We start from the raw sequence: 27,684 nt of genomic DNA on the forward strand, positions 1-27,684 counted from the left end.
CCACCCGCTACTTCAAAATCGCAAATACGCCCAGATCCACGTCGCCTTTTTCGAATTTATTTACAGTAATTGCAGTGCAACTAATACTTATATTTAATGCGATTCCTGGGCGAATTAATAATAAGGACAAGGGAAAATTAAACTTTTTTTTATTAAATTTTCTTTTCTAATGAAAACAAATTATTAATTTAAAATTAAATACATTTTGAAGCCCTGTTTTCGAAAGAAACCAATCTTTTTTCTCAAAAATAACCCAAAAATCAATCGAAAATGGCCAGCTTCCATTATTTCATTTCTAACCAAGAGGATTATTCAAGAAAACTAAGCACCTCTCTATTATTTTCTCATTCTTTTTGCTTTTATTATTTCGCTCATCTCGCAATTCTGTCAATTTGCTTTTAGAAAAAGACACGGCTCAGAACATATAAAATAAAAATTGGTTTATTGTCACTCTAAATATTTTGCCCCTCTTGAGTTTTCGCGTTTTGGCGACTCTTTTCTTTCTGTTTTGCGATTTTCGCGGAATCGATGAATCAATTTTTCACCATTTGCTCTGTCCACTCGTAATCCAGCTGCTCGATGACCTTTTATCCTTTTTTCTACATTTGTCCGTGATTTTTCTAGAAAATTTCTTATTTACAGTGCAGTCAGTAGTTCAGAAGATAAACTACTTGTCCTAGAGAAGGAAAAAACCCGTAATTGCTGATAAATGTCAATGTTTGTATATTTTCTTGATGGATGTGTAACAATGTCTACGGAATCGTATCTGATGTCAATAGATGTCTACGGATGTCTGTCGATGTTTTCACAAAATTCTTGATGTCTGTAGCTGTCTGTAAATATCTGTAGATGCCTAAAGACGCCTGTAGATCAGAGTAAATGTCCTGAGATGTCATTTTAAGTCAAAATTCGACATCTGATTATAATATCATGTAGATCAAACAAACTTTCCCTTCCTTGAATTTCCTCAATTATTTCTGTTGTTCCTTTTACGATTATCCAAAATCATTTACAGATTGAAATCATTGAATGAATAATGAGCTCGGTAGACTTCGGACCGAGCTCACAGACGCTCACCTTCAACGAGTCGGATGAACTGATCGGAGGAGGAACTCAAGCGACCGACTATGAATTTACCGATTTCACCATGCCAAGGTTGATATTTTTTGTCAAGAATAACTTGTTAACACTTTGTTTCGTAGCCAAAGTCAAAGTCTTGCGTCGCAGGATTTTGATGGCCTTGGCGGGAAGACGCCACGAGGATTAGGATCGCAGATTATCGAAGAGGACGAGTTTGAAGATCAACTCGCAGAGGACATCAATGATCTACAGGTACTCAATAAAACGCTAATTATGTGCTAATATATCGATAGATAAATAATCTTTAACCAATTATCCGATTTCTATCTTCATCTCTCATCGTCAATTCTAGTTCAAAGAAGATGAGGAAGAATACGACGAAAATATCGACTCGATTCAAGCCAAAGACCTGCCCGAGCATGCATGCTCTTATTGCGGCCTGCACGACCCGATGTACGTAGTGAAATGTCAACTGACAAAGAAGTGGTTTTGCAACGGACGCGGGACAACCTCCGGCTCGCATATCATCAATCATCTCGTCCGGGCCAAGTGCAAAGAAGTCAGCCTGCACAAGGGAGGGCAACTTGGCGACACCGTGCTCGAATGCTTCTCTTGCGGCTGTCGAAACATCTTTCTTCTCGGCTATATTCCGGCCAAAGGAGATTCCGTCGTGGTCCTTCTTTGTCGGACCCCTTGCGCCGCTCAGGCAAAGAAAGAAAAAGACAAATGGGACGCAACGGAATGGGCTCCGATCATCCAAGACCGCGCTTTTCTTTCCTGGATCGTGAAGGTTCCTTCCGACGGGGAGCAGTCCCGCGCTCGTCAAATCTCCGCGCAGCAAATGAACAAACTCGAGGAGCTGTGGAAGGATCAGCCGGACGCGACTGTGGACGATATTCTCCGCGGCAACGTCGCCGTAGACGATGTACAGTCCGTATCTCTCCGTTACCAAGACGCTTACCAGTACCAGAACATCTTCGGCCCGTTGATTCTCCGCGAGGCCGACTACGACAAGAAAACGAAAGAAAGTCAGACGCAAAATGCCATCACAAACGTTCGCTGGGACACGGCGCTGAATAAACGAAAAGTTGCCTACATGAATTTGCCGAAAACGGACTCGGAAATGCGACTCATGTGTGGAGACGAAGTTCGATTGCGATTACCAGCGGAAAACTGGGAATCGACAGGTCACGTGGTCAAAGTTCCAGATAATTTTGGGGATGAAATTGGTCTCGAACTCAGGTAAGAATATTTTAACCTGGTCAGTTTTGTCCTTCACTTTCTAAAATTCTTATCTCCCTTTTAAATTTCTTCATAGAGCAAATGTCCCACACGGAATCCTTGAAACTTCCCGTGGGTTTTCCCTCGAATTCATCTGGAAATCCACCTCTTTCGATCGAATGCAAGCTGCCCTAAAAGCCTTCGCCGTTGATGAGTCCTCGGTCTCTGGCTATCTCTACCACAAACTCCTCGGCAACGATATCGAAGAGCAAAATCTCAAGATTCCCTCGCTTCCGCGACGATTTTCCGCGCCTGGACTTCCAGATTTAAATCATTCCCAAGCGTATGCAGTGAAGACAGTCTTGCAGAAGCCTCTATCGCTGATTCAAGGGCCTCCTGGAACAGGGAAGACGGTTACTTCAGCGACGCTGGTTTATCATCTGGTCAAATCGACGGAGATGGGACAGGTTCTCGTCTGTGCACCGTCGAATATTGCTGTTGATCAGCTTACGGAGAAGATTCATAAAACTGGCTTGAAAGGTAGGGTTCTAGTTTAGTCCTCGGGAAACTGTGTAAGAATCTGAGTGAGGTTTCTTGTTGTGTTTTAATAAAACACGAAGGATATTCAAATGAAAATTTTCATCAATCGCAATTTTGCGATTTTTGAGGCTTCTGATCCGCTCTTGCAAAGAATCTTGTTTTTTAAGATTTTAAGGACCTTGATGCAGGTTTTTACACAGTTTCTTGAGCACAGATCTTGTTATTGTACCTCCTTACTAAACGATGTTCTTTAAAGTCGTTCGTCTTTGCGCGAAGAGCCGTGAAAACGTCGACTCTTCTGTCGGAGCGCTCTCACTCCACAACCAAGTCAAGAACTTAAATGAACAACGCGAGCTACGAAAACTCTGCGAACTCAAGAGCGAAATGGGCGAACTTGCTCCGAATGACGAAAAGCGTTATCGATCCCTTCGACGACAAGCTGAGAAAGATCTCTTGCTCAATGCTGATGTCATTTGCACTACTTGCGTTGGCGCTGGCGATCCTCGACTTGCCAAGTTTCGATTTAGAGCGGTTCTGGTCGATGAGTCTACTCAAGCAACGGAACCAGAGTGCATGGTTCCGATCGTTCTGGGCGCAAAGCAAGTCATTCTAGTCGGAGATCATTGCCAACTTGGCCCTGTTGTCATGTGCAAAAAGGCAGGAAACGCTGGTCTTTGCCAGTCGCTTTTTGAGCGCCTCGTCATCTTGGGAATCCGACCCATTCGACTGCAAGTGCAATATCGAATGCACCCCGCGCTATCTCAATTCCCATCGTCCGTGTTTTACGAAGGCTCGCTCCAAAACGGCGTTAATCCAGCAGACCGTTCCGCGAGTGGCTTCAACTGGCCCGTTCCCGACAAGCCGATGTTTTTCTACAAATGCCACGGACAGGAAGAAATTGCATCCAGTGGCACTTCGTATCTGAACAGAGCGGAAGCAGCAGTCGTGGAAAAGATCACAACGCGATTGCTCAAAGCTGGTGTCAAGCCGGAACAAATCGGAATCATCACGCCCTACGAAGGCCAGCGCTCCTATCTCGTCCAATTCATGCAGTTCAATGGACCGCTGCATACGAAACTCTACCAAGACGTTGAAGTAGCCTCCGTTGATGCTTTCCAGGGACGAGAAAAGGACTACATCATCCTCTCATGCGTCAGAGCTAACGAACATCAAGGCATTGGATTTCTGAATGAGCCGAGACGACTGAATGTGGCGCTGACTAGAGCGAGATATGGGGTCATCATCGTTGGTAATCCAAAAGCGCTCTCCAGACACTCGATGTGGAACAACTTGCTTACGTATTTCAAGGAAAGGGTTTATTTTTTGTTCTTCGGGCAACATAAAATTGAGTTTTTTCTCTTGGTTGATGAATTTATATAAACAGGTTAAATTCCGCCCTAATGGACTTTTAGGACAACCAAGTAGAGATGCTTCTGACTGCTTCAGTACTTCTGAGCCTTAGAACATTACTATCCATCATAGATGATAACCGATATTAAATTCTAGGAACCGTAAATATCAGATTTCAAAGACTTTTAAACAATAACCTACTTCGAACTCTGATGAAACCCTTTTCTGAAATTGAATCATTTGTCAAGATCCGTCCCCCCGACGAGAATAATTCGATAACTTACATATATCCAACATTTTCAAATTGAAATTGGTTTTAATTATTAAAACCCTCGAAAAGGACAACCATACTCTGGTCGAAGGACCTCTCAACGATCTGCGAGAATCAGCAATCCAATTCGTCAAGCCAAGAACCGACAAAAACCTTGGCCAACAAGGCCGATGGGCTCAGACCGCCACTTGGGATGCTAAAGAAGCACTCGTCCCAGGTTCTACATCCTCACTTTTCTCCTTTTCTAGCTTAAATTCTAGGAGGGCCTTATGATCGACAACGGAACGCGCCGCGAACATACGATCCAATGGGCCGAATTTCTCATCATCCAGGCAATCTTCCAGGCGTTGGCGTTCCAATGAACATGGTGATGGGCTCTCAGTACGGTTCGCGACCACCACGAGCAGCTGGAAAAGGCGGCAAGGGTTACATGCGCAATCGCGACGACCGCGGCGGCTCTGGCGATGGTCCTCTCAGCCAGGACAACATGACGCAATCGTTCTCCCAGGGATTCACGCAGGGCTCCAACTCGCAGCAAATGAGCCAATCTGGCCTGAGCCAAGGCATGGGAAGCCAGCTGAGCCAGGGATTCAGCCAGGGTTTCTCACAGGGCATGGGCTTTAGCCAGGACATCGACGCCAGCCAAGCCGAGCAGTGGGGACGCAGCCAGCTCGACTTGCTCAGCCAGGATACCACTTACCAAGGAGAACGAGGATATTCTGGGGGCATTGATTTCTCGCAAATTTAGAGACTCGGCGAGAGCCTCACTAGAGTCTCACTCAGTAGGAAAGGCGCTGATATGTCTACTTTACTAAAATTGTTTTTTCCCGATAAGAAAGTGGTTCTGGAGTTACATTAATGAAAGTCGTATTTACCAGTAGTCAAAGCTGTTCCTTATCAGCGCCTGATAAGAAACGCCCCTTGAATTTGATCGATTTTTCGTTCGGTTTCGGAAGCTGATATGATGCACGTAAAGAGGACAATTTTAAAGACGACCACCAGAGGGCGATCTTGGAAGAAATTAACAACAAACATCTGTTACAAAAAATCATTCAAAATCAGACAGAAGACCATCACCAATTTCCAGAAAAAATATCTGCCAAGCAACTAAATTTCCGCCAATTTATAATCATCTGTGCAATAAACAGTTACTTGAGTTGCAGATAGAAGAAGAAAAGCTAGAAAAACATAAATTGTATTACCGTGGTTTTCCATCTTAAGAGCGCCCAACTTAAGAGCGTTTTTGCCAATATTTTCCAAATTTAGTTATCTGAGAAAATCCCAACTTTAGAGCGTTTTTAGGAATTTTTAATTAATAATTAGAATAACGTTTATTTCAACCTGAAAAATCATTGAAAAAAATTGTTTTCTACGCTTTTTTCTCAGGTGAAATCATAGCCTCTGATTCAAAGATCGTAATTTTTTTATCATAAATAGGTAAAAATGACCTCAGATGCATTTTTAGAGTTTTGGAAAAAATTCTTTTTATGTATTTTCATTCATCATTTTTTCATGTCATCCTAGTTTGATCGTAAATTTTCCAACTTAAGAGCGTTTTGGTCCACCCTTGTCATCTGAAAAACGCTCTTAAGATGGAAAACGACGGTATACTAAAATTGGTGCTCCTTGATTTACGATCCCACGATTCATCCGAGAAACTTCAAAATAGCAAAAAATAGCAACATCCTGTTTGTTCATACAGTAACATCTTCAGCAACATTCAATCTTTTTGTTTCTTTTTTGAAAGTTCGAAATACTACTCGAAGAAAATATTCCAGCTAGAAATGCCGACCACTCTTCCTTACAGCATATTCCATATTGTTCAAGCTACCGTACTGTATCTGCATTACTCTCACTCATTACTGTATTTCTTCACTTCTAAGAAACAGTACTCACTTTAACTCATCACGAACGAGAACCCTTTTAACATCTCAATTAAAAAAATATTCCGCTAATGGTGTGATGACCATGATTTTCCTATTAGTTTATAGAACATATGATGAATTACCATAAGAATTTTTTGGACAAAAAATTTTTTTCTTAGATAAGGGGATATCCTGAAAGCCCGTAAAAAATTAGACTGATTTCCAAAATTCTAGTGCCCGATGACGTCATTATGACGTCATAAGGGGCTTTTGAAAAAATTTCATTTTTGACCATTTTTGAGCCGGAAAACGACGGTCGATCCCTTTTTTCTTTTGTGGATCTTGTAGCTCAGGACCTGAGCCTTACTTACCCGGGGTCAAAAAATTCTAGAGGTCACGTGTTATTACGTAATAGGAGGCCCCAAACTTGGTATTATCTTATATTGTTAATTTAACTGTATAAAATGTTTATAGTGTTTATATTTTTTAGTAAATATTTATCACATGACCAAAAATGACTCATAACAGTCATCCGGAGGACCTCTTTACTGGAGGAAAATTGCTGGAAGACTTCTTTAAAAAGTCTCTCGATTTCAATTTTTTTTTAATTTGAATCTTCTCAGCCCATAATTCGGACATTTTCTTGGGTTTTCTGGGTTTCTATTTTGTTTTTGCAGCATCTTTCAATAATTTTTTGAGAAAATCTATTTTTTGAAATAAATTCTTCCAGCATCTTTCTTCCAGTAGAGAGGTCCTCCGGATGACTGTTATGAGTCATTTTTGGTCATGTGATAAATATTTACTAAAAAATATAATCACTATATACATTTTATACAGTTAAATTAACAATATAAGATAATACCAAGTTTGGGGCCTCCTATTACGTAATAACACGTGACCTCTAGAATTTTTTGACCCCGGGTAAGTAAGGCTCAGGTCCTGAGCTACAAGATCCACAAAAGAAAAAAGGGATCGACCGTCGTTTTCCGGCTCAAAAATGGTCAAAAATGAAATTTTTTCAAAAGCCCCTTATGACGTCATAATGACGTCATCGGGCACTAGAATTTTGGAAACCAGTCTAATTTTTTACCGGCTTTCAGGATATCCCCTTATCTAAGAAAAAAATTATTTGACCAAAAAATTCTTATGGTAATTCATCATATATAAAGCGGCAATCAATTATAAAGTAAAGCTTTCCCTCGCTTTCCTAATAGCGAAGCGTTCCTATAATCGAAGATAAGCCCTTAAAGAGCGAGGTGGTCCTAATAAAAACATGCTCGGCAATGATTTTAAGGGAACGCTTCCTCAGGGAAGATAAGCGCAGTGTTTTCAAGTAAAAGTTCAATGATTTGATTTTTCTTTCGATTGGTTTTTATTGCTTATAGATTGAATTTGATGATGTTTACGAATGCTTATGTGAAGATATGGGAGGGGCAAATGTGATACAGGTTTGTTGATTCATGCTCAAAAAATGCTATTGTTTGACATGCTGAGACATCTCGGGACATTCACGGACATTTTGGTCTATTCTTGGACATCGAGGGGCATCGAGGAACATTTTGGGACATTCATAAACAGTTGGCGGACAATTATAGAGAGTCAAAGACATCTTTGGGTCACTCAAACGTCTTAAGACCCTTTGAGAATTTCTCGAAAGATATTTTAAGGCAGGAAAAGCCCGTTTGTTGTTTGAGCTGGAGGAATGAAGGAAGGTTGTTGTGGCTTTTGTCAGATTAGTGCCGATTCGTGGTGACTGTTGCTTTTTCTCGCGGTCCGCTAGAAAGAGGTCGCTAACCGTAATCATGCATAAAAAGTTTGTTTCTCACGCAGCCTGATATATCCTTATCAGTGACGAAATTGAGTCAGGGCTACGTCTGCCTTCTCCCTTATCGCCTTAAAACTCTACTAACGGAGCATATTAAAGAAGATTGAACGAGCGTAAGCGTTATTTTCGCAGCCGTTGGTCTGATAAAAAAAGCATAATTTACTTGCTGAAATTTCCGATAGAATTAGGTCGGCTTTGGTCGGCGGCTCAGAAAAGAATCCTCCGTGGAAATAATCAAAAGATTTCCAAAAATATTCTGGCTCGGAGACAAGATGCCTGGACAGAACAGGGCTTGTAATGATGTTTATTCGAAACATAATAAACGATGTTTTATAAAAGATATTTTTTCTTACAAGCATTAATCGTGAATAACACTACAGTGTAGAGGCTCGCAGCTTTGTCTTTCTGGGCATACAGTTTCTAGCATGCCAGAATTGCGCTTTTCAACCGCTCTTATTTTCGATGAAATTTAACATAGTGACCCCTCAATTTTCTCTTCAAAAGAAAAATAAATCTTCTATTTAGTTATTTTCTTCCCTATTTTGAAGAAGGTTATTTCTCTATGTTCGTAGTACTGTCTTCTGCTAATTGCCCTTGCTGTGAGAACTAGAATACTTGATAGTCTCTAAATTCGTAACGGGGCTAGAATCGTTTTTGTCGTGCCTTTGCGGCCGTTCTGGCGGGTTTCAATTTCGGCGTTGCCCTTTTCAGCCAAAAAGGCATTTTGGTGGTGGTGGTGCAGCGGCAGGCCCGATTGGCGGCGGCAGGCTTCAGCCCAAACAAAATGAATCAAACAACGCTTAGAGGTATGAGGCTCTAGCTTGCCCACGACCTCATAATAGTAGCCCCTAGCCACTAGCCGCTTTATAAATTTACTACAAACTTAAAAATGTTACTTTTACTTTCCAACGCTAATGTTTCTTTTGAAAAGTAAGCGATTTTTTCCTAAGAGCGTGAGAAGCAGGGAGCACCTACCGGGAAGAGAGCCTTTGATAAGAGATCGCATTGAAGAAATCGTTGAAGAAACGAAATAGAGAGAGAAAAAAAGAGACGTAGTTTTCAAAGGTTTGAGTTTGGTGTTTCATTATTGCTGTCCCGTCATGTTCAATTGAGAATGGCATTCGTTTTGTCGCGGGGCGACAAAAAAACCGCGACAATTTTTTCGTCGAAACGTTGAGCGAATCAAAAGCCACAAAGAAGCGTTGGCTAAATAAAGGCTTCTTATTGGCTCAAAATTTTCAACCAAAATTTTTTCTGTCGCCATCTTTTGCCGCTCATCAAAAAAAAAATGTCGCGACTTGTGGGTCTGATGAACTATTATCTGAAAGAAAATCCAGTATGAGAAAGTACTCTCGGAAATGAATATCGGAAATAGTACTTGAATGCTTTTTTCTGTAGCTAGAATTCGAGGCGCATGAAAATTGGCACTGCGCCAGTTTTTCAAACTCGATTCAAGTTAGATTACAGTTATCGCTTCCTGTTATGCGTGAATAAACTGCAAAAAGCTTTGCCGGTTGCAAGTCCTTCAATTTGCACTAACGACAAGACAAGAAGAAAAGAAGGCTATTTTGTTATTACGAGTAGTACTAAGTGGTGGCTTCAATTTATTCAATTTTGCGCCCCGTCGCGCTCGGGGGGCTTTTATCGGTAAACAAAGATAAGAGCAAGGATTTGTCTAGTTTCTTCAAAAAAAAGAAGGTTTTCTGAACTCAAGGTTTTCAATTTTTATTAAATTTTTGCGCCGCTTTTCGACTATTTTTCGCTGTTGAGCATCTTGTCAAAATATTTAGGCAAAAACATTTAGCTAATTAATCTCGCTGTGCCATGTACCAATGCACCACTTAGTCATCTTCGAAGGGCTTCGAAAGTTTGAGCAGCGAGCGTGTAAGAAACATAAATTGGATTGATGCAGCTGCCAGGCTACTTCTATCGCTGTTTTTCATAAGCCAAATTTTGCGCAAGTCCCTTTGGAACAAGGTGCTTTTTGTGAAGAGCTTTGTCATAAAATGTTTCTTCAACCATCATTTCTTAGAGAAATATACAACTGTAGTTATAGCTACAGTTTTAATGAAAAAGATGTCCTTTCGAAAAAATATGTTGGACGGAAAAATAACAGAGCTTTAAAGAAAATTTTTACACTGGAGTAACACTGGAACTATTTTTATGATAACAGATCATAAATACTGCCGAAGCTCAGAAATGAAAAAGCTCGCCTAGGTCAGCGCGTAGTATCATTAGCGAAAAGGATCAATCAGGTCGTGAATGCCATCAATGACCTTTTCCCGAAATCACTCCGCCAAACACAACGACCACTTGACTCATCTTATCCATTTCCTTTTTACAATTTACTCAAAAGAGCCTAACCTGATGCTTTTCCGACTTCGCCTTTCATCTTTGTTTATTCGAGGTCTATTTAGTAACGTTTCTTGTTCAGATAATCCAGCAGCTACAGAAAGAGAGCGAGAGAAATAGGCGGCTACCCTTATTCATCGCAACTGAGTAAAGCAAACGAAGAAGAATGGAGGACGATTCATCCTCTGTCGCATCGTCCAGCGTCAAATCCCTCATCAATAGAATAGAGAAAACGAAAACCTCCAGTTAGTAGAAATTTCTTCTTCAAAAAATTGTATTTTTGAAGAATTGAAGATTGAAAATTTTTAGTTTCATTAAAATTTGGTGCTTTTTTCTGTTGAATTTGAAAACTTTCCTCGTTGATTTCCTGGGAGCTCCCAGCTGAAATCCAGATTGAATTTTCCTGGTGTGACTTTTTATGACCTTTCCTCCCTTGTTCTTTGGTGCTTATTCATGCATGCAAAATGGTGCTGTTCTTTTCTCATTTTCATCCCTTTTTTAGCCTCGCCAATCTTTTGCCAGTTCCGTTAGGATGGGTTAAAGGCGGGCCAGGTTAAAAAAACAACTACCACTTTCTGCTATATCTTCTTCACAATTGAAAGCCTCTCTTAACTGTAACTGAATGATTGATTCATCAAAATTACCGAATGTCATTGCTAAAAATTTGGACTGGACTAATTTATCATTTGACCGCTTTTTCAGAGGTCAGTCGGGGTCGATCCAAAGCGCCCATTTTCAGTCACTGACCCCTTTCAGATCAAAAACATTCAAATTAAACAATGAAAAAGAACAAGGATTCGACTCGCAGCGCCTCACAGTATAACGGTGCTAACTATGTCGGTAAATATATACAGTAGCTTTACTCGTCCCTCAAACAAGAGGGCTTTGATGTTTCGTCTTTTGATAGATGTTTCTGCTTGTTTATTAACACTCACAATAACTGTACATTTCTGTCCTAGCCAAGAAGCTAGGACAGTAAGTACAGGTCCATGTTTAATCCACAAACCGCTCTACTGACACAAAAACTGAACAAAAAATGAACCGCATGCTAAAACCACTACAGGTGTGAAATAGGGTGATCTGGTGATCTTCACAAGTCGAAAGACTTATAAATGCACTTTGACTAATTTGCATGTTTTCTTCATTAGATGGCGCCGCAGCGGGAAAATCGCCAGGAGTAAAAAGTCTGAGCGCTCATTTTGGCGGCGTTTTCAAAAAATCAAGACCGAGGCCTGAAAAGACACCTACGGTATCGGGGAGTAAGGATAAACCGGATGCGCCCGTGGGGAACAGCATACAGGCTGAAATCCCAAAAGAGCCTGAAAAGTCATCCAAGAAGAGCCCAAAACTCAGCTCAAGAAAAGCAAAGGACTATTCTTCGGACGACTCAAAGGAATGGTGGTTTTTATATCATCCTTTTTTTCTTGTTGAAAAATTAGTTAAACCCACCAGGGAAAGAAATCGGAGCGAAAGGAGCGCAAGAAAAAGTCAAAAAAGTCGTCGAACTCCTCCACCTCTTCCTCAATACCGGAAAAGCCATCACCCGCAACCCCCGCCGTTATCGAAAATGCCGACTCATCAATCACAAGAACCATCGACATTACACCTCAATCATCAGCCCCAAGCAAGCCGCCTGTTCAAAACTCAACAAAACCATCCCCACCTGCTATTCCAGCGCGTACTCCACCGACGCCAGCGCCAGTTCCAGTTGAAGCACCGATTTTGCCGAAGCCGGAAGAGTCGCCAATGGGCGATATAATAAAAAGAATGAACTCGATAACGGAAAATCCGATTCAACGGGTTCCTTCCGCGGGCGCGCCGGTTGTTCGAGAGGCTACAGGACTCCCCGAGAAACCAGTCAAGCCAGGTTTCAACTGGTGAACAAAAACTGGTGATTTTGATAAGCGGTGTCTTCTTTTTTAAATCCCTGGTGCACTTCTCCCCGAAATTTCAGTTCTTAAAACCTTAGTCTCTCCATTTTCGTTGAAAGCGTCAATGATGACATCATTTTCAGGCTTTGCCAACCTCCCAAATCAGCTGTACCGAAAGTCCGTCAAAGATGGATTCGAGTTTTCGCTGATGGTCGTTGGCGAATCCGGTCTCGGCAAATCGACGCTCATCAACTCGCTCTTCCTCACCGACGTTTACTCTGAAGAGTATCCCGGTCCATCGCAACGAGTAAAGAAGACCCTAGAAGTGCAGAAAACAGCCTTGAGTCTCACGGAAAATGGAATCAAGCTCAACCTGACAGTCGTAGACACCCCTGGTTTTGGTGATAATGTAAACTCCCCCTCCGCTTCCCTTCTTAATCAAATTTAGGTTAATAACGATAAATGCTGGGAGCCGATCCAGAGCTACATCGACTACCAATACGAAAATTATTTAAACCAGGAGTCTCGCGTCAACCGACCTGTTCATATTCACGATACACGAGTTCATGTTTGTCTCTACTTCATCGCTCCAAGTGGTCATGGTCTCAAGCCTTTGGATATTGAGTTTATGCGACGTCTTCACGAAAAGGTAAGGCTTTTAAAGCTCACCTGAATCCTCCGCATCAAGAGGATCGCTCAAAATAACAAATTCCACTTTAAATTAATATAAATTCTCTAGGTCAACATCGTTCCTCTAATCGCCAAAGCCGACACAATGACCCCCGACGAATGTCACGATTTCAAGAAAGAAATCCTTCGAGAGATCCAGATGCACAACATCAACATTTACGAATTCCCCGATGTCAGCGACGAGGAGGAAAACAGACTGCAAAAGAAGCTCAAACAGCGGGTTCCATTCGCAGTTATCGGATCGAATGTTGTTCTCCAAATCAATGACAGGCGCATCCGAGCTCGTCAGTACCCATGGGTATGGAAATCGGAGGAATTACAGTAAGAATGAGTTTGAATTATTAAGGGAATCGCGGAGGTAGAGAACGAGGAGCACTGTGACTTCAAGATATTGCGCGATATGCTAATCCGAACCCACATGCAGGTAAAAATTCAGAACCGCTCTTTTACATGTTATCCTTTTCTTTATCAGGATCTTGTGGATGTAACTTCAAGCGTGCACTACGAAAACTTCCGAGCAAAGAAACTCGCAGGAGTCATGCCAAAGAATCCATCCGCGAAGAGTCCGATCGAACAAATGAACGAGGAAAAACGGTAAAGAAACAGGGATCTAGCGCGGGTTATAAAGAATTCTAGTGAGCATCGCTTGAAGATGAAAAAGATGGAGAAGGAAATGGAAACCGTTTTCGACACCAAGGTCAACGAGAAGCGAAACAAGCTGAAACAATCCGAGCAGGAGCTGATGCGCAAGCACGAACAAGTATTTCATTCCTTTCTGCGACTTTTCTAGCGTTCTTGTAGCAAAAGAAAAAGTACGAGACCGATCTGGCAGAGCTCGAACAGCGGCGACGAGAGTTCGAACGGGAACGAGACGAGTGGGAAGAGCGACAGAAGACTATTCCGGCACGGGATCATATTTTAATGAAAAGAACTTTAGTCCTAATTTGACCAAAGTTAGGCTAATTGATATTTGATTGGTATAAACAGGTTTTTCTATTGAGAAAAGCTGTTATTCTTAGATTTGTTCGGCAGTGTCTAGTAGACAGTCTGATAGACAAGTGTTCAGTAGAAAGAAAGACATAAGTCTGAAGCCCGTTTCTAGTCTAGCAAAAAACCGAAAGACAAAACAAAATGGTTCTAAAATTCCAAAATTCAAAACGACCTCATTCTACGCACCCAAAATTTCTTCACTCCAATTTGGTAAAAGCACTTGTGTGATTCTTTCTTTACAGTAGTACCTACTCATAGCTAGATGATTGTCTGAAGATGTGATTATTCATTCAATCAATTTGATTAATTAATACTTAGATTTATTAATCGCCTTGATTAATAGTCGTGTGCATGGGTTCCAACTTAATTCTTCTTTGATTTGTTTTAACATTTGATTGGTTTTTTAATTGACATTAAAATGATAAGTCACCGAAGCAAAATACTCATCCCTTTTTGAAGACGAAGCAAAAACAGAAGAAAGGTCTTTTCTAAGTAACTTCCACTCTCACGATTCGACTCACCACCCCTTGCAAAAAGAGAAAGCACCACGACAAAAACAAAAAGCGGAGACCCTATCCGATATTCACATTTTTTGCCTTACACAAATTCATACTACCCTGTCACCAATATTTGGTCCAACAAAAACTCCCATATCTCTATTTTCCTTTTCTACTTTTTATCACTTGTAAAAAACTTTCGAAAAAAGCGCGCATGCAATATTAATATTTTATTATTAACGTTATTGAGCCATTCCGCCCATAAAAAAAGCTGGCCAAATCACTAACACAAAAATACTTTTTCCCTCGTAATATTCGAAATATAAATACTGGCGATAAAATTTTTCCTTTGCTAAAAAGAACTTTTTTTCCGCATTTCTTTCAACTTGTCAGAGTTTAAAAAATCTAACAATATTGAATATGAAACATCGAATATCTTCTGCCATGCAACACAAAAAAGGACTACCAATAAATTATGAAAAACATTGTCACATAAAAGAAAGACTTTTTGTTTGAGAATCAGTTTGAAATGTGTTTTTATTAGAAAAGAAAAGGAAAGACAAGTGTTCAATAAAAATGATTAGGAGAGCTCAAGGTCCCTCATTCGTCGGTTGAACCAGTAGAAAATGATTTACAGTATTGCAGTTTTTTTTCTAGTAAACTGACGCTTTGCAGGGCTGACTGAAAGGCTTGGTAGATCCGTCCTCGCAGCATTGTCTATTTAGATTTTATGTTAATTCATCCGAATTCGTTAAAAAACAGGGGTCTTTTCCCACACAATTTTTACGGATAAATCAGGAACTCACCTGTATTCTGGAGCATAAAGAGCGAAAGGCGTGTCCCCACCCCAGCAGCATTCTAATTTTGGCGAACCTCCGCCCCATCTGCACATGGCATCAGCGTCAAAGTCCGATTCAAAACCAAAAGTTCCAGTATCAATTGTAGATTTATCAACCAACGAAAGGGTCTGTGCAAACATTCTGTCGCATTCGCACAACGCTAGAATTATTCTCTCTCATCTCTGTTGAAATTGAGAAAAATCTACCTCGATGACAGCTACCGCGATCGTCGTTGCATTGAATGTCGTTAAAGTAGCCGTTTTTGAACTCGGAGTAAGAATATCGCTGGAATTCGGAAATGCACTCTTCGCCGAATCGCTCTTTCGCGCATTTTGTGCATTGCTAGAAAGATAAGGATTTGTTCGAAGCGTAATCTCTTACCTTGAATGAGAGGCAAACACGATCAAGAGGATCAACTGGAGCTCCTTTTCCGGGATCAGACAGTGGTCGATCGCCAATGTGGGGGCAGTTGCAGCCGTATCTCGTAATGACTCGTTTGTCAAAAGACCTAGCAAAAAGTTGAGATGACTTGTGTCTGAGAAACGCGATTTTACCCATCGAAAACTTTTGCCATTCCTTCGAATTGGTCGTATCTTCTTGCGTCAACCATTCGTTCGATTCCAGACTCAGTCGATTTGGCTTGAGTCAAACCATAGGTCAAGCCTAACAGTTTCATTCTCTTCAAAATGAAAAAATTAAATCTCGAAATAGAATAAATCCCAATTCTCGTCAACTCAAGTCCCATATCAATCAGTCTCGATTTCACGCTAGATGGCGCCCACAAGAAATCTGAGATTTCACGATGGCGGGACGGACAGCTAGCTCAGATTTTTTCGCGCCAGTCGAGACACTGCTGCGGACAGGTGGCTCTCGTTAATGCTGAGCAAATTGCATCCGTTTCAGGTTTTGCGCATATTCTTTTTGCCTTAATAAGGGCCTATTTACATAATTTGAAGAATTGATGACGGATTTAGGATTTTCTTCCTTGAAGTAATTATCAAACCGGATCGGGATAGAGTCAGTTCATAGTGAGCTTCTGACCAGACGATCAGTCAAATACAGAAAGAATTGCGTGTACCAGATGTATGAGTCTATTTGGGAAAAGACCAGAAGCAAGGGAAAAGTTACTTTTCATCAGAAGATTAAATATTGGCTATTTATGATTGAGGTCGTCAAATATTGACAACTACTTTTTGTCCCAATGAAAATACGGTTTACGTGACAACTTAAAGAAGAAAATAATTTGAAACAGGAAGATGGCATTTTATCCTTATGAACCAAAAAGCCCTTGGTTCTTTGGCTCGATTTCGAGAACGGAGGCAGAGCAAAATCTTGAAGGAAGTCTTCCGGGAACCTTTCTTGTCAGAAGAACTAATCGAGGGGCACATGTTTACAGGTAGAAACGTCCACTTTTCTCCGTTTCACATTCAATTATAGCATTTCATTTGTTGAAAAAGGAGAAAATGCAGCACATGTTCGAGTTTTGACCGACGGAGTCAATTATTTTGTCCACGAACAGCGAAAATTCAAAGACATAGAAGAACTTGTTCGGTTTTTCCAGAACAACGATGAATTGTAAGTTCTTTCGTCAATCTTTTTTTTTACTTTTCTTCAGTATTTTTCTCACCACGTCATGCGAAAAAACCGATGCGATTCCCGCGCCCGATAGTAGCCCTTTTTCTTGTCATAGCGACTACATTGAATTCGATCCTGCTCCGAAGGATGAACGCACTAGCGATGATTTCCCCGATGAAAAATCCACCAAAAAATCTAAGAATTTTATAAAGAGACTGAGAAGATTCTGCAGCTGCAAAAAGGAAAATGTTGCTGAACAAAGAAAATACACGATCGAAGAAGAAGAAAATACCTCAGCATCAGAACCCAAAGATCTTAATATCAGTAGTCCCGTGTCTCCTTATGTTTCTACATCAATGATTCCAGAACAACTCGAACCACAAGAGGAAACTCATGAAGACATCGACTCCGAACCGATCAAAGAGTCTCTTGGCCAATTTCAAGATATGAGAAGATTCAAATCAGAAATTTATCAAATAAAGTAAAGCATCAATAATCATTTGAAACCACCCTTATGACAACGCTTTACCCGCAATTTGAAATAAAATCAATGAATGGTTGAATTTCAGAAGTCAATGAGTCCCATCTTTCAGCTAAAATATGCGGCTTAGACTTTTCTTTTCTATTTTTTCTTTGATATCTGGCGGGGGCCACAAAACCCAGTGCAAGAAATCGAGAGGGCAGTACGACGAAGAATCGGAAAAGCTCGCTCCTGGGGAGATTTTTCAGTTCGAAATGGAGCGCCCATCTAGTGCAGAATACAAAGTCTGGGAAGATCCAGAATATTTAGCGACCTATAAAAACTTGCTCCAGCAGAAACCATGAAGAATCTGTTCAAATAAAATTATCATTTCAAGGATTTGTCAAGCAAGGGTCAATTTGTTCGTGCGGTTTATCGATTGAACATGAGCCCAAGTGAAATTGGAATGAAATCAATTTTCGGAATTTTCATTTTTTTTATTCAGAAAAAATCCAAAAGAAAAAATTGACGAGTTTCTCGTTGAAAGAAATCTTCTTTTCAATACATTTATAGCTTCCGTTCGTGTTTTTACAAATCGTATTTCTCGGGCAATCATGTGATCGCATCGTGCATTCATTGATGTCTAAAATAGAGTGAAATCAGAATTTTGAATCACGTGGGGTCAGAGTCTGACCTTTACAAAGGTGATAAGAAGAGCGAAAGTCTTTCACGAAGCCTGGTTGACAGCCACATACGTATCCGTTAACGAAGTTTTTGCAGAGGCCGTTTTCTGTTTGATTCGTGCAGTGACTCCCATCTAGAAATGGAAGATTTAACAATAGCTTGTTATAAGAATGGAACAGGTTCTCAGCACAATTTCCCGAGCCCAGTAGCTATCATTGAAGCCTCTGTTATTTACTGTACTTACATTTGCTGCAGAAGTCTTCCCTGACAATCTCCAAGTTATCATATTCGACCAAGCTCTGTTTCACCGCATTCTCTATTCGTTCAATCTCCTCCATGACCGAGTATTTCAGGTCCGCCGCCGCCGACTGTCCAAAAACCAAAAACAGCTCGATACTCTTCATTTTTAATTTCGAATTTTTTTCTTTGAAAAATTTCCTCTTGGGATCCCTGGACAAATATAACCGGCGGCGGTTACCTCAGGTGACAAGTTAAAGGCTTATTATCGCTTCTTTTTAGACAGCGTGTTCGGTGAAATCCTCTATAAAATTCGCCCAGCGGCTAGTTTTCGCTACTTCAGCTCTTTTTTCTCGTTCGAGTTTGAAGGCTTGAAGCTTTTGAGAAGACCTTAGTGGCCAGAATGTGTGTCAATCAGGAGTTGGGCGAGCTTGGATCGCGTGACGTTGCCCTTTTCAATTTTCTTCTTTTGAGATTTTATAGTTGTAGCTTGACCTCTCTTTTATTTCGAGCAGCTTGAGCTCGATTCTGATCGATAATGGGTGGAGCCGCCTGCCGGTACAAGGGGGAATCATGCACCAATGTTGCCGGTTACGTAATGGTGGTGCAAGCTCGGTGCAAATGATAAGGGTTATACAAGTTCAAGTGTAAATTCATGACGAGGCCAGAGCTTTTATTTAACGAAAGTCAAAAAGATGCTGTTTTCTTTAGTCATCTTCTGAGAAACAGATTGCTCGAGCGCTAAAAAGGGGGTTGAGAATAAACCTTAAGCCTCAATCATTACTTTGAGTAAGTAAAAAGTGCGAGGAGTCCATCATTTTGGTCAGCAAGCCCAATTGGTTCTAAGAATAAAATTTTAAAAGACGTCATTATACCGGTATAGGACCCCATACTTTGTGGATTCATTGAGCACCATGGTATACCAGAGGCAGAAGCAGAGAAGTCTTCAGTGGTTCCAAGATAAAACGAAGGATTTGTTACCGGAAGTGAGGATGAATCATCGTATGTAATAGTATAAGTTTCGTTCATAAATTTGTCATTGAGGAGATTATAATCTTCGAATATTGTTCTATTGAGCTGTTTTAAAGTCAATTACTCATCCCTTGAATGCAACCATCAATAAGTTATTGACAAAAACCGATTATGATATAAAAAAAGAGTTTTCGACTTTTTCTTCAATATCGGACAATTCGGATTCGTCGTTGATGTCATAATTATTCGATCTTTTTCATCAAACATATTGTCTTCGCATACAAACTTTTTAATTAGAGATTTAATTTTCCTCAATTTATAAAAACTTACCCTTCGAGAAAAGAGTCTGTATTTTTCTCGATTGGTGTACTGAGCTCTCGCGCAAATTTGATCATCAGAACCTTGCGGTTTTGGGAGTCTTTAAAAAATTTATTGATGTATTTCACTTGAAGGAATACCTGAGGAGATAAACTTGAGTTTCGTGAATCTTAAACCTTTGGAGTATTTTTTCTGCGTCATCTTTCAGAGGAGAATCCGAGATAGATATTTCAGGGAAGGTAAAGTTCACATCAAGCCAGTAGGCCCGAACTCCGAAGTTTTCTGGAGCATCAATTACCCTCACTCTATTCTTTGGAAGAGATTTATTCATGCTCGCACAAAAATCATAAGCGGCCTGTTTTGTCAATGGCAAATAGGCCATAGTACCGTTTTTTACTGAAAAAGAGACATCAAGAATCAGCATAGAAAGAGTTCTTTACCTGAGTTTCCATAAAACGTTGTTACATTCATGGTTTTATTATCCAAATCAGTTCCATTTTTGTGGATGACAACCCTGCCATACTCTTCAAAAGCAGGTTTGTGAAAAAGACTTTTCTTGGTGGAAAATCGGATGACCAGTTCAACGCCAGTCACAATCATCGCGACGAGTCTAGGAAAAATCAACAGTGCTAAGGATAAATGAAAGCTTCTTACAGAAGAGCAAGGAATGAATATCCAATCTTTTGTCCCGTTCTCATCTCTCAAATGCATAATATAGCCGTTTAGCTTGTTTTTTTACTGTTTCAGTCATAGATGATCGAGTTTTATTGATAGACAATTTATGACTTTGATGGAGTTTATTATTCTTGTGCTTTAGAATTGTAAAACAGGAAATATTTCTTGCCATCTTCTGCTTGATTCTTTCGTCAAAAACAAATCGCTCGAGCGCTTAAATCGTGGTTAAGAGCTTATCAAAAGCTTGATCAATATTACTTGGAGTAAGGAAAAAGTGCGAGCAGTCCTTTATTCTGGTCAGCTAGCCCGATCGGTTCTTAAAATGATATAATATCATTATTATTAATAAAAAAGACATTCAAAATATAGGGCCTCATACTTAGCGGATTTGTCGGACACCATCGTATACCAGAAGCAGAAGCAGAGAAGTCTTCAATATTCCCAAGATAAAATGAAGGATTCGTTGATGGAAATGATGATGTGTTATCATAAATAACATTGTAAGTTTCGTTTAAAAACTCGTCATTGAGGAGATGATAATCTTCGATTATGGTTTTATTGAGCTGCTCGAAAGTCAATTTTTTATAGAAATCATATGCGTAAAGCATATTTCTTAAATGCCAAACAAGATAATAAACTAAAATAGGGGGTTCCCTTGTTCATCCTTGACTTTCAACTCGTGGTTCCCTAGTTCATCAGATGAACTTCATCCTCTTACTTTCAGCATGTGGTTACCTGCATCATCTATGAACTAGGGAATCAGACATTGAAAGTCAAGGATGAACAAGGGAACCACATGCTGAAAGTCAAGGATGAACTAGGGGACCCCCCTATTTTATTTTTGACTTTTTCTTTAAGATTCGACAGTTCGGATTTCTTGTTGATTTCATAATAATACGATTTTTTTCATCGAACATATTGTCTTCACATACAAACTTTTTTTTTTGATAAAGATAGATATTTTCAAGGTAAAAAATCTTACCCTCCGTGAAAAGAATCGCTCTCGATCGCAGTACTGAGCTCTCGCGCAAATTCGATCATCTATGCCTTGCTTTTTGGGGAGTCTTTCCGGGTAAAATATTTGTTGATTGTTTCATTATTAATAAACAAACCTTAGGAGATAAACTTGGGTCTCGTAAAGCTTAAAGCTTCGTAGTATTTTTTCAGCCTCATTTTTCAGTGGAGACTCAGGCACAGATATCTCGGGGAAGGTGAAGTTAACATCAAGCCAGTAGGTCCGAATTCCGAAATTCTCCGGGGCATCAATTACTCTGACTCTTTTTGTTGGAAGAGACATATTCATGCTCGCACAGAAATCATGAGCAGCATCTTTAAACATCGGTAGAATTGACATAGTACCATTTTTTACTGAGAAGAGACGTCGAAAATCAGCATAAAATGAGTTCCTTACCTGAGTTTCCATAAAGTGTTGTTACATTCATCGTTTTATTTTCTAAATCAGATCGATTTTTGTGAATTTCTACCCTGCTATACGTGTCAACATCAGGTTTATCAAAAAGACTTTCATTTGTGGAAAATCGGATAACCAATTCAACGCCAGTCACTATAAGCGCGATGAATCTAAAATAAATCAACAGCTTATATTTATAAAATTTCTTACAAAAGCGCAAGGAACGAATATCCAAGTTTCAGGCCAATTTTCATCTCTCGATTGAGTAAAAAATCATTTTTTTTCAATTATTATACCATCTTGTTCATAGATGATCGAGTTTTATTATACAGTAATATTGAATCAATTTATTAAAGGCTGATTTTTATTGTCGGTTTTCTATGTTATCTTCTTCAAAAACAGATTGCTCGAGCTCTAAAATCGTGTCAGAGATTCGCAAAAAGTCAATGATTACTTTGAGTAAGAAAACAGTGGGAGGAGTCCTTCATTTTGGTAAGAAAGCCCGATCGGTTCTAAAATAATGATAACGACTATAGGCTATAGAAAAGATCTTACTTATTGGATGATCAGGACACCATGGTATGTCGGATGCATTAGGCGAAAAGTCTTCAATTGTTCCAAGGTAAAATGAAGGAAAAGCAGCAAATACTGACGAAACATCACGAATAACAGTATAAGTTTTGTTCAAAAAGTTCTCGTCAAGTAGATTGTATTTCTCGATAAGGGTTCTATTCAACTTCAAAGTAGAACAATTAGGATCTCGATTTGACATCAATATAAGCCGATTTTCTTCATCAAAAATATTTTCTTCGCATATGTACTTTTTCGAAGATGATTATTTTTTTCTCATAAATTAAACTCACCGTCCGGGGAAAATTGTTAAACATGTTATTATTCGTGTATTCGGCTCTTGCGCAAATTCGGTCACCGGAAAATTGTGAGGAGGAGAGTCTTGGAAACACATAAAAACCTTTTAAATAACCAGCATCTTACCTCAATAGATAAACTTGAACTTCCTGGAGTTTTAAGCTCTGTAGGATGCTCTCCACTTCGTTTTTCAGAGGAGAGTCAGAAACAGATATTTCGGGGAAGGTGAAGTTCACATCAAGCCAGAAGTTTCGAGCAACGAAGTTCGAAGTAGCATGAACAACTGTAAGTCTTTCTTTCGGAAGGGACTTATTCATACTCCCACAGAACTCGTAAGCGGCATCTTTTCTCATTTTTAAATATCCGACGGTTGCATTTCTCACTAAAGATCCGCTGGGAAGATAAACAAAAAAGAAGCTGCTTACTTGATCCTTCATAAAACGCTGTTACATTGACTGTTCTTTTCTCCAGCTCAGTTTTATTCCCCGAAATTTTTGCCTCGATGGCAAGGCTATTGATTGCGCTGTCACCCCTTGAAAAGCGGACAATTAATTCGATCCCAGTCACTATTAAAGCGACGATTCTTTAAAATTATTTTATAATGATGAAAGAATGAAAAATGAAAAAAAAAACTTACAGAAGAGCAAAAAGAAAATATCCAAATTTCAACCCGTTTTTCATCTCTCAATTGGATATCAAATGGTAGTAGGCAATTTTAGTAAGAAAAGGCACCGATTTTTACCAATTCGTTCATAGATGATCGAGTTTTATTCGACAATTTATATTTATAGCATAATGTTTTATGAAGAGTCTTGCTAATAATGAAATTTTATCAATCGAAAACTCCGATTCAATTAAGTTTTATTATTTTATTTACTTCTTCATCTTTTGGAAGCATCCTTTCTTCAGGAATTATATCTTCAGGAAATATACGATTATATTTATAAAATAATATCGTTATAAATTATATATTATATTGATATTATCATTGTATATTATTCTATACATATAAAGTATATAAAGGGGAATTGTTTATTAAAATATTGCTTTGTTGTAGTTATAATATACAGTACGTTACATACATATTACATTTTTATCATGAATATTGACGACATACTGTATGACACTTTCATCTTAGATGAAAGTTGCTGATATTTGAAAATGACCTTTGATTGTCAATTGTAGGTCACCAATTTCCTGACTGGTGCTAAGATTGATCAATAATCATCCCCCCTAAGTCGAAACAACTAACCTCAATACTGGCAACATACTGTGGCAAGTGGCCTGGAAAATATGGATTTTTTACTTGTATGAGTCTCCCTCTTCAAATTCACAGCAAAAAATGAAGATCTTCGGCATTTTCGCGGGCTTACTTGTTTCAAGAGAATTTGGGGTCGGAGAAGCATGTGTCCAGCAAGAAATTTTGGAGAAAGTTCAAGTGCTGGAAAGCGAACTCAGCGAGCTAGAAGACGCAGCAGAGATTTTTGGCTCTGATCTTTCATCTACTGTTGATTTCCTAAAGTCTTGGTTCAAAAATAGCAGTTTTTGAAATAAAAAGGACCCAACCCTAAATAATTGGACTAAACCAATTTATGGAAGACTGTGCATTTTCGAATAACCAATAAGATTGCTATATTTGGCCTACCGGCCAATCAGATTCCTGATCCATAAAATCACTTTAAAAGACACGGGTGACCTTAAATTATTGAACAAAAAATCGACATTTTTGTCTAAAAAATATCTCGCCTCAATCAAATTGGCAATGTCGAGTTCTAGTGGAAAAAAACCCTTTTACGTCAAGAAAAGCATCTTTGATCCGAAAAAAAGCAAAATTACGAAAAGCCTAAGAAGGTACAGCTACCATTTCCAGAAGACGACGTGGAAAACAAAGACCTAAGGCATCTACCAGAGCTTATGATTCACGTCAATGAGGATTATATCACGCCATTTTTATACAGGTTTGTAGAACGCTTATATCAAGGTTTCCAAAAATCAAATTTCCAAAAAAATACGCGATTTAGCGCGAAATGTGTAGCGAAATCTTTTGATCTATAAAATTACCAATTCAGATTTTTACGACGGCGTCGGACAGGCTTCGAAGCCCGATCTCTCTGCAAATCGACCAATATGACTTTGGCCTTGAATACAGAAAGAAAAATCTTTAGCGAGAAGAAACGGCTCTCCAAGGCATTCTTTTGGAGCAAAGACGATTTTGAAAAATCAACGGAAAAATCCTGCGAAATGCTTTTTGATGACGTGCATGTAGATTTCTTCGGCGATTCTTCTTCTGATCCAGCTACTGAAGGGAGTGGAAACTTCATGGAATTGCCGAGGACCTGCGTGGAGAACCAGTTTGTGTGCTTTTATAGACTGGGATGGTTTCCGAAATATTCCTTGATATCGCGCTATTTGGAAATATTAAAAAAAATCATCCTTGAACAGATGCGATTCTCATTCCAAAATTACAAGGATCAAAAACTCTTAGGAAATGCTACCAAAAACCATAAAAAAAATTTTCCCAGAAAAATGGTAAATAGCATTGAAAGACTAAGTGATGCCTACCGATACTGCGAGTCCCAGAAGATGACGTTGTTTCAGCCGGATACCAAGGCGAAGAATTTGTTTTTGTCGAAGCTCGCGATTTTGGTCGACAAGCCGATTTTGTTCGATCTTTATAGATTCGGGACAAACTTTGAGTTCAAATATGGCTTGGTTTCAAACATAATTCATTAATCTTCATGAGATTCCTAAAAAGATGATTTCTCTAAGCACCAGCTCAATAGAACGGAAAATAGTTTCGCTAAACCGATTAAAGCCTCTACCCCTCCTTCACGAACTGGCTACCGGAGGAGCCGAAAAGCCAGCGCTGCGTTCAGATGGCCTCGCGGAAAACGAAACATCTTTCCGCCAATTCCGACTGGGAGGTAAAATCCTCCATATCAACTGGCTGGGAGACGGTTGATTGCGATGCAGCTTCGCTCTTTCTCTGCGCGGACAAGATGTTTCCAGACTCGTTTTTTGATATTGAATAAATTGATCAAGGAATCTTTATGACTTTTTTTGCAAATTTAATAATACGGGTAGTTTTTGCAGTAGTCGATTGAACTGTTTAAAAGAGCAACGCAGAGTGCCGAGAAAGCAATATTCATAAGCATGACTAAAATCCAAAAGTTTAATTTGCTAAATCAAAAATCTTTTCTTACGGAAAATTTCTGCCATGGCAAATGTTTGGAATTGCCTTTGAGCAGCGTCGGCTGAAAAAACTGGAGGAGGAGGAACGGGTTGTGGGTTTCCCGCGACAATGATGGTTTGGCCAGATTGAGCAGTATTTTGGACCATTTGAATTTGCCCATTTGGGAGTTGAACGTAAGTTGGAGCTAGAAAAGGATGTGTTTTGGGCAAAAAAGGGATGAGAGTCTAGTAGTATGTACATAAGCTTTTTTCAATAATGGAGATAAGGTAAACAAAGGAACGTAAATAATTATAAATATTTATGAAATATATAAACAAGTTAAAATATTTATTTTAAACGCAAACATATGATAAATATTAGTAAACTTAATATAAAATATAAACATGAGTCATCCAAACAAAGGACGGTCAAAAATAACAAAATATTTCTTGAAGGTTATTTCAATAACCAAGTTATTCAAATAACTTGTTATTGAAATAACTTGTTATTCAAATAACTTTTTATTACGATAACCGTTATTCAAATAGCCTTCTAGAAACTTTTATGTTATTTTTTACAAAAACTGACCCTATGATGAGACTTTTCAAATATAAGCATGCGTAGGGTTTGTATCGGGAAGGAGGCGCGCGGCGTCGCGCTTTTCGCTCAAAATGACGGAAATCTATTTCGCGTAACTTGAAAGACTTCCTGTGGAAAAACTATGAGTATATGAAAAAATATGAGGCTTGTTTATAAATTGACCTTAAAAACTTAACTTTTCATCAAAAAAGCGTAGTTTTCTCGAAAATTAAACGAAAACCTGTTTTTTGTGTTTCTAACCGACCTTCTGAATCTCTGATTTTGAGATATGTGAAAGAACAACTTTCTAGAGTCTGCTTAAGTTTGAAAACCGGGGAAAAACTAGAATGCTTTCAAATGTCCCGTTGATTGAGTCTTGTATAATAATTTTTTTTTTTCAGAAAAAATTATGGTGAACAAGTCACAGAGCTGAATAAGATTCTTTGCTTCTTTTTGATGTCTGTTTTGAATTATTTATTTTCAACTAAAATATTTTTTTCAATAATTTCGCTTGCGTCAATGTTTACGACCAGTGTTATTTTTATAATCATAATTGTTTAAAGAAAGAAAAATTTATTTTTGGCTCTACTACAACCATTTTGAAGTTTGAATATTTTAAAACAAAATCATTGCCAAGTTATTGATCCAGTGTTTATTGTTGTAAATAAAAGGAGCGGTGAAAGATATGATCGCGTAATTAAGAGAAAATGTCAACGATGATAAGCGGAGAAATTCTTCCTCAAAAAGAGTTTGCATACCCTTTTCGTATATTGCTAAGTGGATCATCTGGTGCTGGAAAAACTTATATTGCAAAGCAAGTTCTTCTGAACAGGCATCTGTTTCAGAAGAAAACAAAGCGGGTCCTGTATTTTTATCCCTGTTTCCTTGAAGAAAAACCCGTTCAGTGGGATGATCTTGGAATTCCTGTTAGCTATCGCGTCGGTATCCCATCACAGGATGATATTGATGAGATGATGCCCCATACAACGATTGTTCTTGATGATCTTTATGAAGAAGCGATTCAAAGTCAAGCTATAGATCATCTTTTTCGAGTCACAAGCGGCAAGCGAAGCCTGAACGTTATGATTATGACTCAAAATAATTATGCTGCTGGAAAATTTGGTCGTAACATTCGTCTGAACTGTAACGCAACGTTTCTCTGCCGAAACTGTCTTGACGGAACAATCAATAAGAGAGTTTGCAATACAGCTGGGCTGCAAAAAGCGTTCAAGAGAGCGTCCGAAGATATCAAGAACAAATCATATCCTTACATGTTTCTTGATCAATCGCCTCGAGGTCATGCCTCAAGCTACCGGCTGTACACGGATATATTCTCAAAATAT

The 27,684-nt window shown here is 39.2% G+C and overlaps 6 protein-coding genes and 1 long non-coding RNA gene across 11 annotated transcripts; 3 read left to right on the plus strand and 4 right to left on the minus strand.

Moving 5' to 3' along the window:
- The first annotated feature begins 1,017 nt into the window (after positions 1-1,017).
- LOC145705522 (regulator of nonsense transcripts 1-like) lies at positions 1,018-5,216 on the plus strand. The gene is made up of 7 exons (XM_081783000.1): positions 1,018-1,155; positions 1,203-1,332; positions 1,433-2,322; positions 2,399-2,841; positions 3,098-4,155; positions 4,532-4,679; positions 4,723-5,216. The coding sequence occupies exons 1-7, from the start codon at positions 1,037-1,039 to the stop codon at positions 5,208-5,210; spliced, it is 3,276 nt and encodes a 1,091-aa protein (XP_081639126.1). The 5' UTR covers positions 1,018-1,036; the 3' UTR covers positions 5,211-5,216.
- Positions 5,217-7,705: 2,489 nt separating this feature from the next.
- LOC145704564 (septin-7-like) lies at positions 7,706-14,618 on the plus strand. Of its 5 annotated transcripts, XM_081782021.1 has the most exons (11): positions 7,706-7,775; positions 10,587-10,749; positions 12,519-12,784; positions 12,824-13,024; positions 13,115-13,363; positions 13,412-13,489; positions 13,538-13,659; positions 13,702-13,825; positions 13,867-13,968; positions 14,168-14,265; positions 14,515-14,618. In XM_081782021.1, exons 2-10 carry the CDS (start codon positions 10,671-10,673, stop codon positions 14,204-14,206), a joined length of 1,260 nt encoding a protein of 419 aa, XP_081638147.1. In that variant the 5' UTR covers positions 7,706-7,775; positions 10,587-10,670; the 3' UTR covers positions 14,207-14,265; positions 14,515-14,618. The 5 variants fall into 5 exon arrangements, with proteins under 5 accessions (XP_081638147.1, XP_081638148.1, XP_081638145.1 ...); XM_081782022.1 differs by lacking the exons at positions 7,706-7,775; positions 10,587-10,749 and adding an exon at positions 11,185-11,344; XM_081782019.1 differs by lacking the exons at positions 7,706-7,775; positions 10,587-10,749 and adding an exon at positions 12,230-12,371 and having other exon boundaries at positions 14,482-14,618.
- Positions 14,619-15,071: 453 nt separating this feature from the next.
- On the minus strand, positions 15,072-16,087 carry LOC145704353 (phospholipase A2-like). Its single transcript, XM_081781805.1, has 5 exons — positions 15,946-16,087; positions 15,773-15,899; positions 15,598-15,733; positions 15,359-15,551; positions 15,072-15,269 (listed from the first exon to the last, which is right to left on the minus strand). Exons 1-5 carry the CDS (start codon positions 16,065-16,067, stop codon positions 15,206-15,208), a joined length of 642 nt encoding a protein of 213 aa, XP_081637931.1. The 5' UTR covers positions 16,068-16,087; the 3' UTR covers positions 15,072-15,205.
- A 547-nt stretch (positions 16,088-16,634) lies between these two features.
- On the plus strand, positions 16,635-17,451 carry LOC145701273 (growth factor receptor-bound protein 2-like). The gene is made up of 4 exons (XM_081778496.1): positions 16,635-16,787; positions 16,829-16,966; positions 17,007-17,059; positions 17,333-17,451. The coding sequence occupies exons 1-4, from the start codon at positions 16,648-16,650 to the stop codon at positions 17,449-17,451; spliced, it is 450 nt and encodes a 149-aa protein (XP_081634622.1). The 5' UTR covers positions 16,635-16,647.
- Positions 17,452-17,788: 337 nt separating this feature from the next.
- On the minus strand, positions 17,789-18,703 carry LOC145704374 (fibulin-1-like). The gene is made up of 3 exons (XM_081781826.1): positions 18,355-18,703; positions 18,121-18,243; positions 17,789-18,069 (listed from the first exon to the last, which is right to left on the minus strand). The coding sequence occupies exons 1-3, from the start codon at positions 18,512-18,514 to the stop codon at positions 17,924-17,926; spliced, it is 429 nt and encodes a 142-aa protein (XP_081637952.1). The 5' UTR covers positions 18,515-18,703; the 3' UTR covers positions 17,789-17,923.
- Positions 18,704-20,422: 1,719 nt separating this feature from the next.
- LOC145705322 (uncharacterized) lies at positions 20,423-20,898 on the minus strand. The gene is made up of 3 exons (XR_014134578.1): positions 20,692-20,898; positions 20,571-20,628; positions 20,423-20,525 (listed from the first exon to the last, which is right to left on the minus strand). It is a non-coding gene; the product is annotated as an uncharacterized LOC145705322 (long non-coding RNA).
- A 244-nt stretch (positions 20,899-21,142) lies between these two features.
- LOC145704943 (uncharacterized) lies at positions 21,143-21,970 on the minus strand. The gene is made up of 5 exons (XM_081782401.1): positions 21,934-21,970; positions 21,724-21,893; positions 21,425-21,680; positions 21,295-21,376; positions 21,143-21,247 (listed from the first exon to the last, which is right to left on the minus strand). Exons 2-5 carry the CDS (start codon positions 21,752-21,754, stop codon positions 21,143-21,145), a joined length of 474 nt encoding a protein of 157 aa, XP_081638527.1. The 5' UTR covers positions 21,755-21,893; positions 21,934-21,970.
- Between the last annotated feature and the right edge of the window lie 5,714 nt (positions 21,971-27,684).

Source organism: Oikopleura dioica, chromosome PAR (genome assembly GCF_907165135.1).
Source record: "Oikopleura dioica chromosome PAR, OKI2018_I68_1.0, whole genome shotgun sequence".
NCBI classification, from domain to species: domain Eukaryota; kingdom Metazoa; phylum Chordata; class Appendicularia; order Copelata; family Oikopleuridae; genus Oikopleura; species Oikopleura dioica.

Coding starts and splice junctions, on each gene's coding strand:
- LOC145705522 (XM_081783000.1), top strand. CDS start 1,037: ATGAGCTCGGTAGACTTCGGACCGAGCTCACAGACGCTCACCTTCAAC. Junction 1,333..1,432: donor AGGACATCAATGATCTACAG/GTACTCAATAAA, acceptor CGTCAATTCTAG/TTCAAAGAAGATGAGGAAGA. Junction 2,323..2,398: donor GAAATTGGTCTCGAACTCAG/GTAAGAATATTT, acceptor ATTTCTTCATAG/AGCAAATGTCCCACACGGAA.
- LOC145704564 (XM_081782019.1), top strand. CDS start 12,251: ATGGGCGATATAATAAAAAGAATGAACTCGATAACGGAAAATCCGATT. Junction 13,364..13,411: donor GAGCTCGTCAGTACCCATGG/GTATGGAAATCG, acceptor TGAATTATTAAG/GGAATCGCGGAGGTAGAGAA. Junction 13,660..13,701: donor CAAATGAACGAGGAAAAACG/GTAAAGAAACAG, acceptor AAAGAATTCTAG/TGAGCATCGCTTGAAGATGA.
- LOC145704353 (XM_081781805.1), bottom strand. CDS start 16,067: ATGAAACTGTTAGGCTTGACCTATGGTTTGACTCAAGCCAAATCGACT. Junction 15,734..15,772: donor GTGTTTGCCTCTCATTCAAG/GTAAGAGATTAC, acceptor TTATCTTTCTAG/CAATGCACAAAATGCGCGAA. Junction 15,552..15,597: donor TCGCGGTAGCTGTCATCGAG/GTAGATTTTTCT, acceptor GAATAATTCTAG/CGTTGTGCGAATGCGACAGA.
- LOC145701273 (XM_081778496.1), top strand. CDS start 16,648: ATGGCATTTTATCCTTATGAACCAAAAAGCCCTTGGTTCTTTGGCTCG. Junction 16,788..16,828: donor CGAGGGGCACATGTTTACAG/GTAGAAACGTCC, acceptor ATTCAATTATAG/CATTTCATTTGTTGAAAAAG. Junction 17,060..17,332: donor TGCGATTCCCGCGCCCGATA/GTAGCCCTTTTT, acceptor CAATGATTCCAG/AACAACTCGAACCACAAGAG.
- LOC145704374 (XM_081781826.1), bottom strand. CDS start 18,514: ATGAAGAGTATCGAGCTGTTTTTGGTTTTTGGACAGTCGGCGGCGGCG. Junction 18,244..18,354: donor GGAAGACTTCTGCAGCAAAT/GTAAGTACAGTA, acceptor TTCCATTTCTAG/ATGGGAGTCACTGCACGAAT. Junction 18,070..18,120: donor TTCTTATCACCTTTGTAAAG/GTCAGACTCTGA, acceptor ACTCTATTTTAG/ACATCAATGAATGCACGATG.
- LOC145704943 (XM_081782401.1), bottom strand. CDS start 21,754: ATGAATGTAACAACACTTTATGGAAACTCAG. Junction 21,681..21,723: donor AACACTTTATGGAAACTCAG/GTAAGGAACTCA, acceptor GTCTCTTCTCAG/TAAAAAATGGTACTATGTCA. Junction 21,248..21,294: donor AGCGATTCTTTTCACGGAGG/GTAAGATTTTTT, acceptor CAAAAAAAAAAG/TTTGTATGTGAAGACAATAT.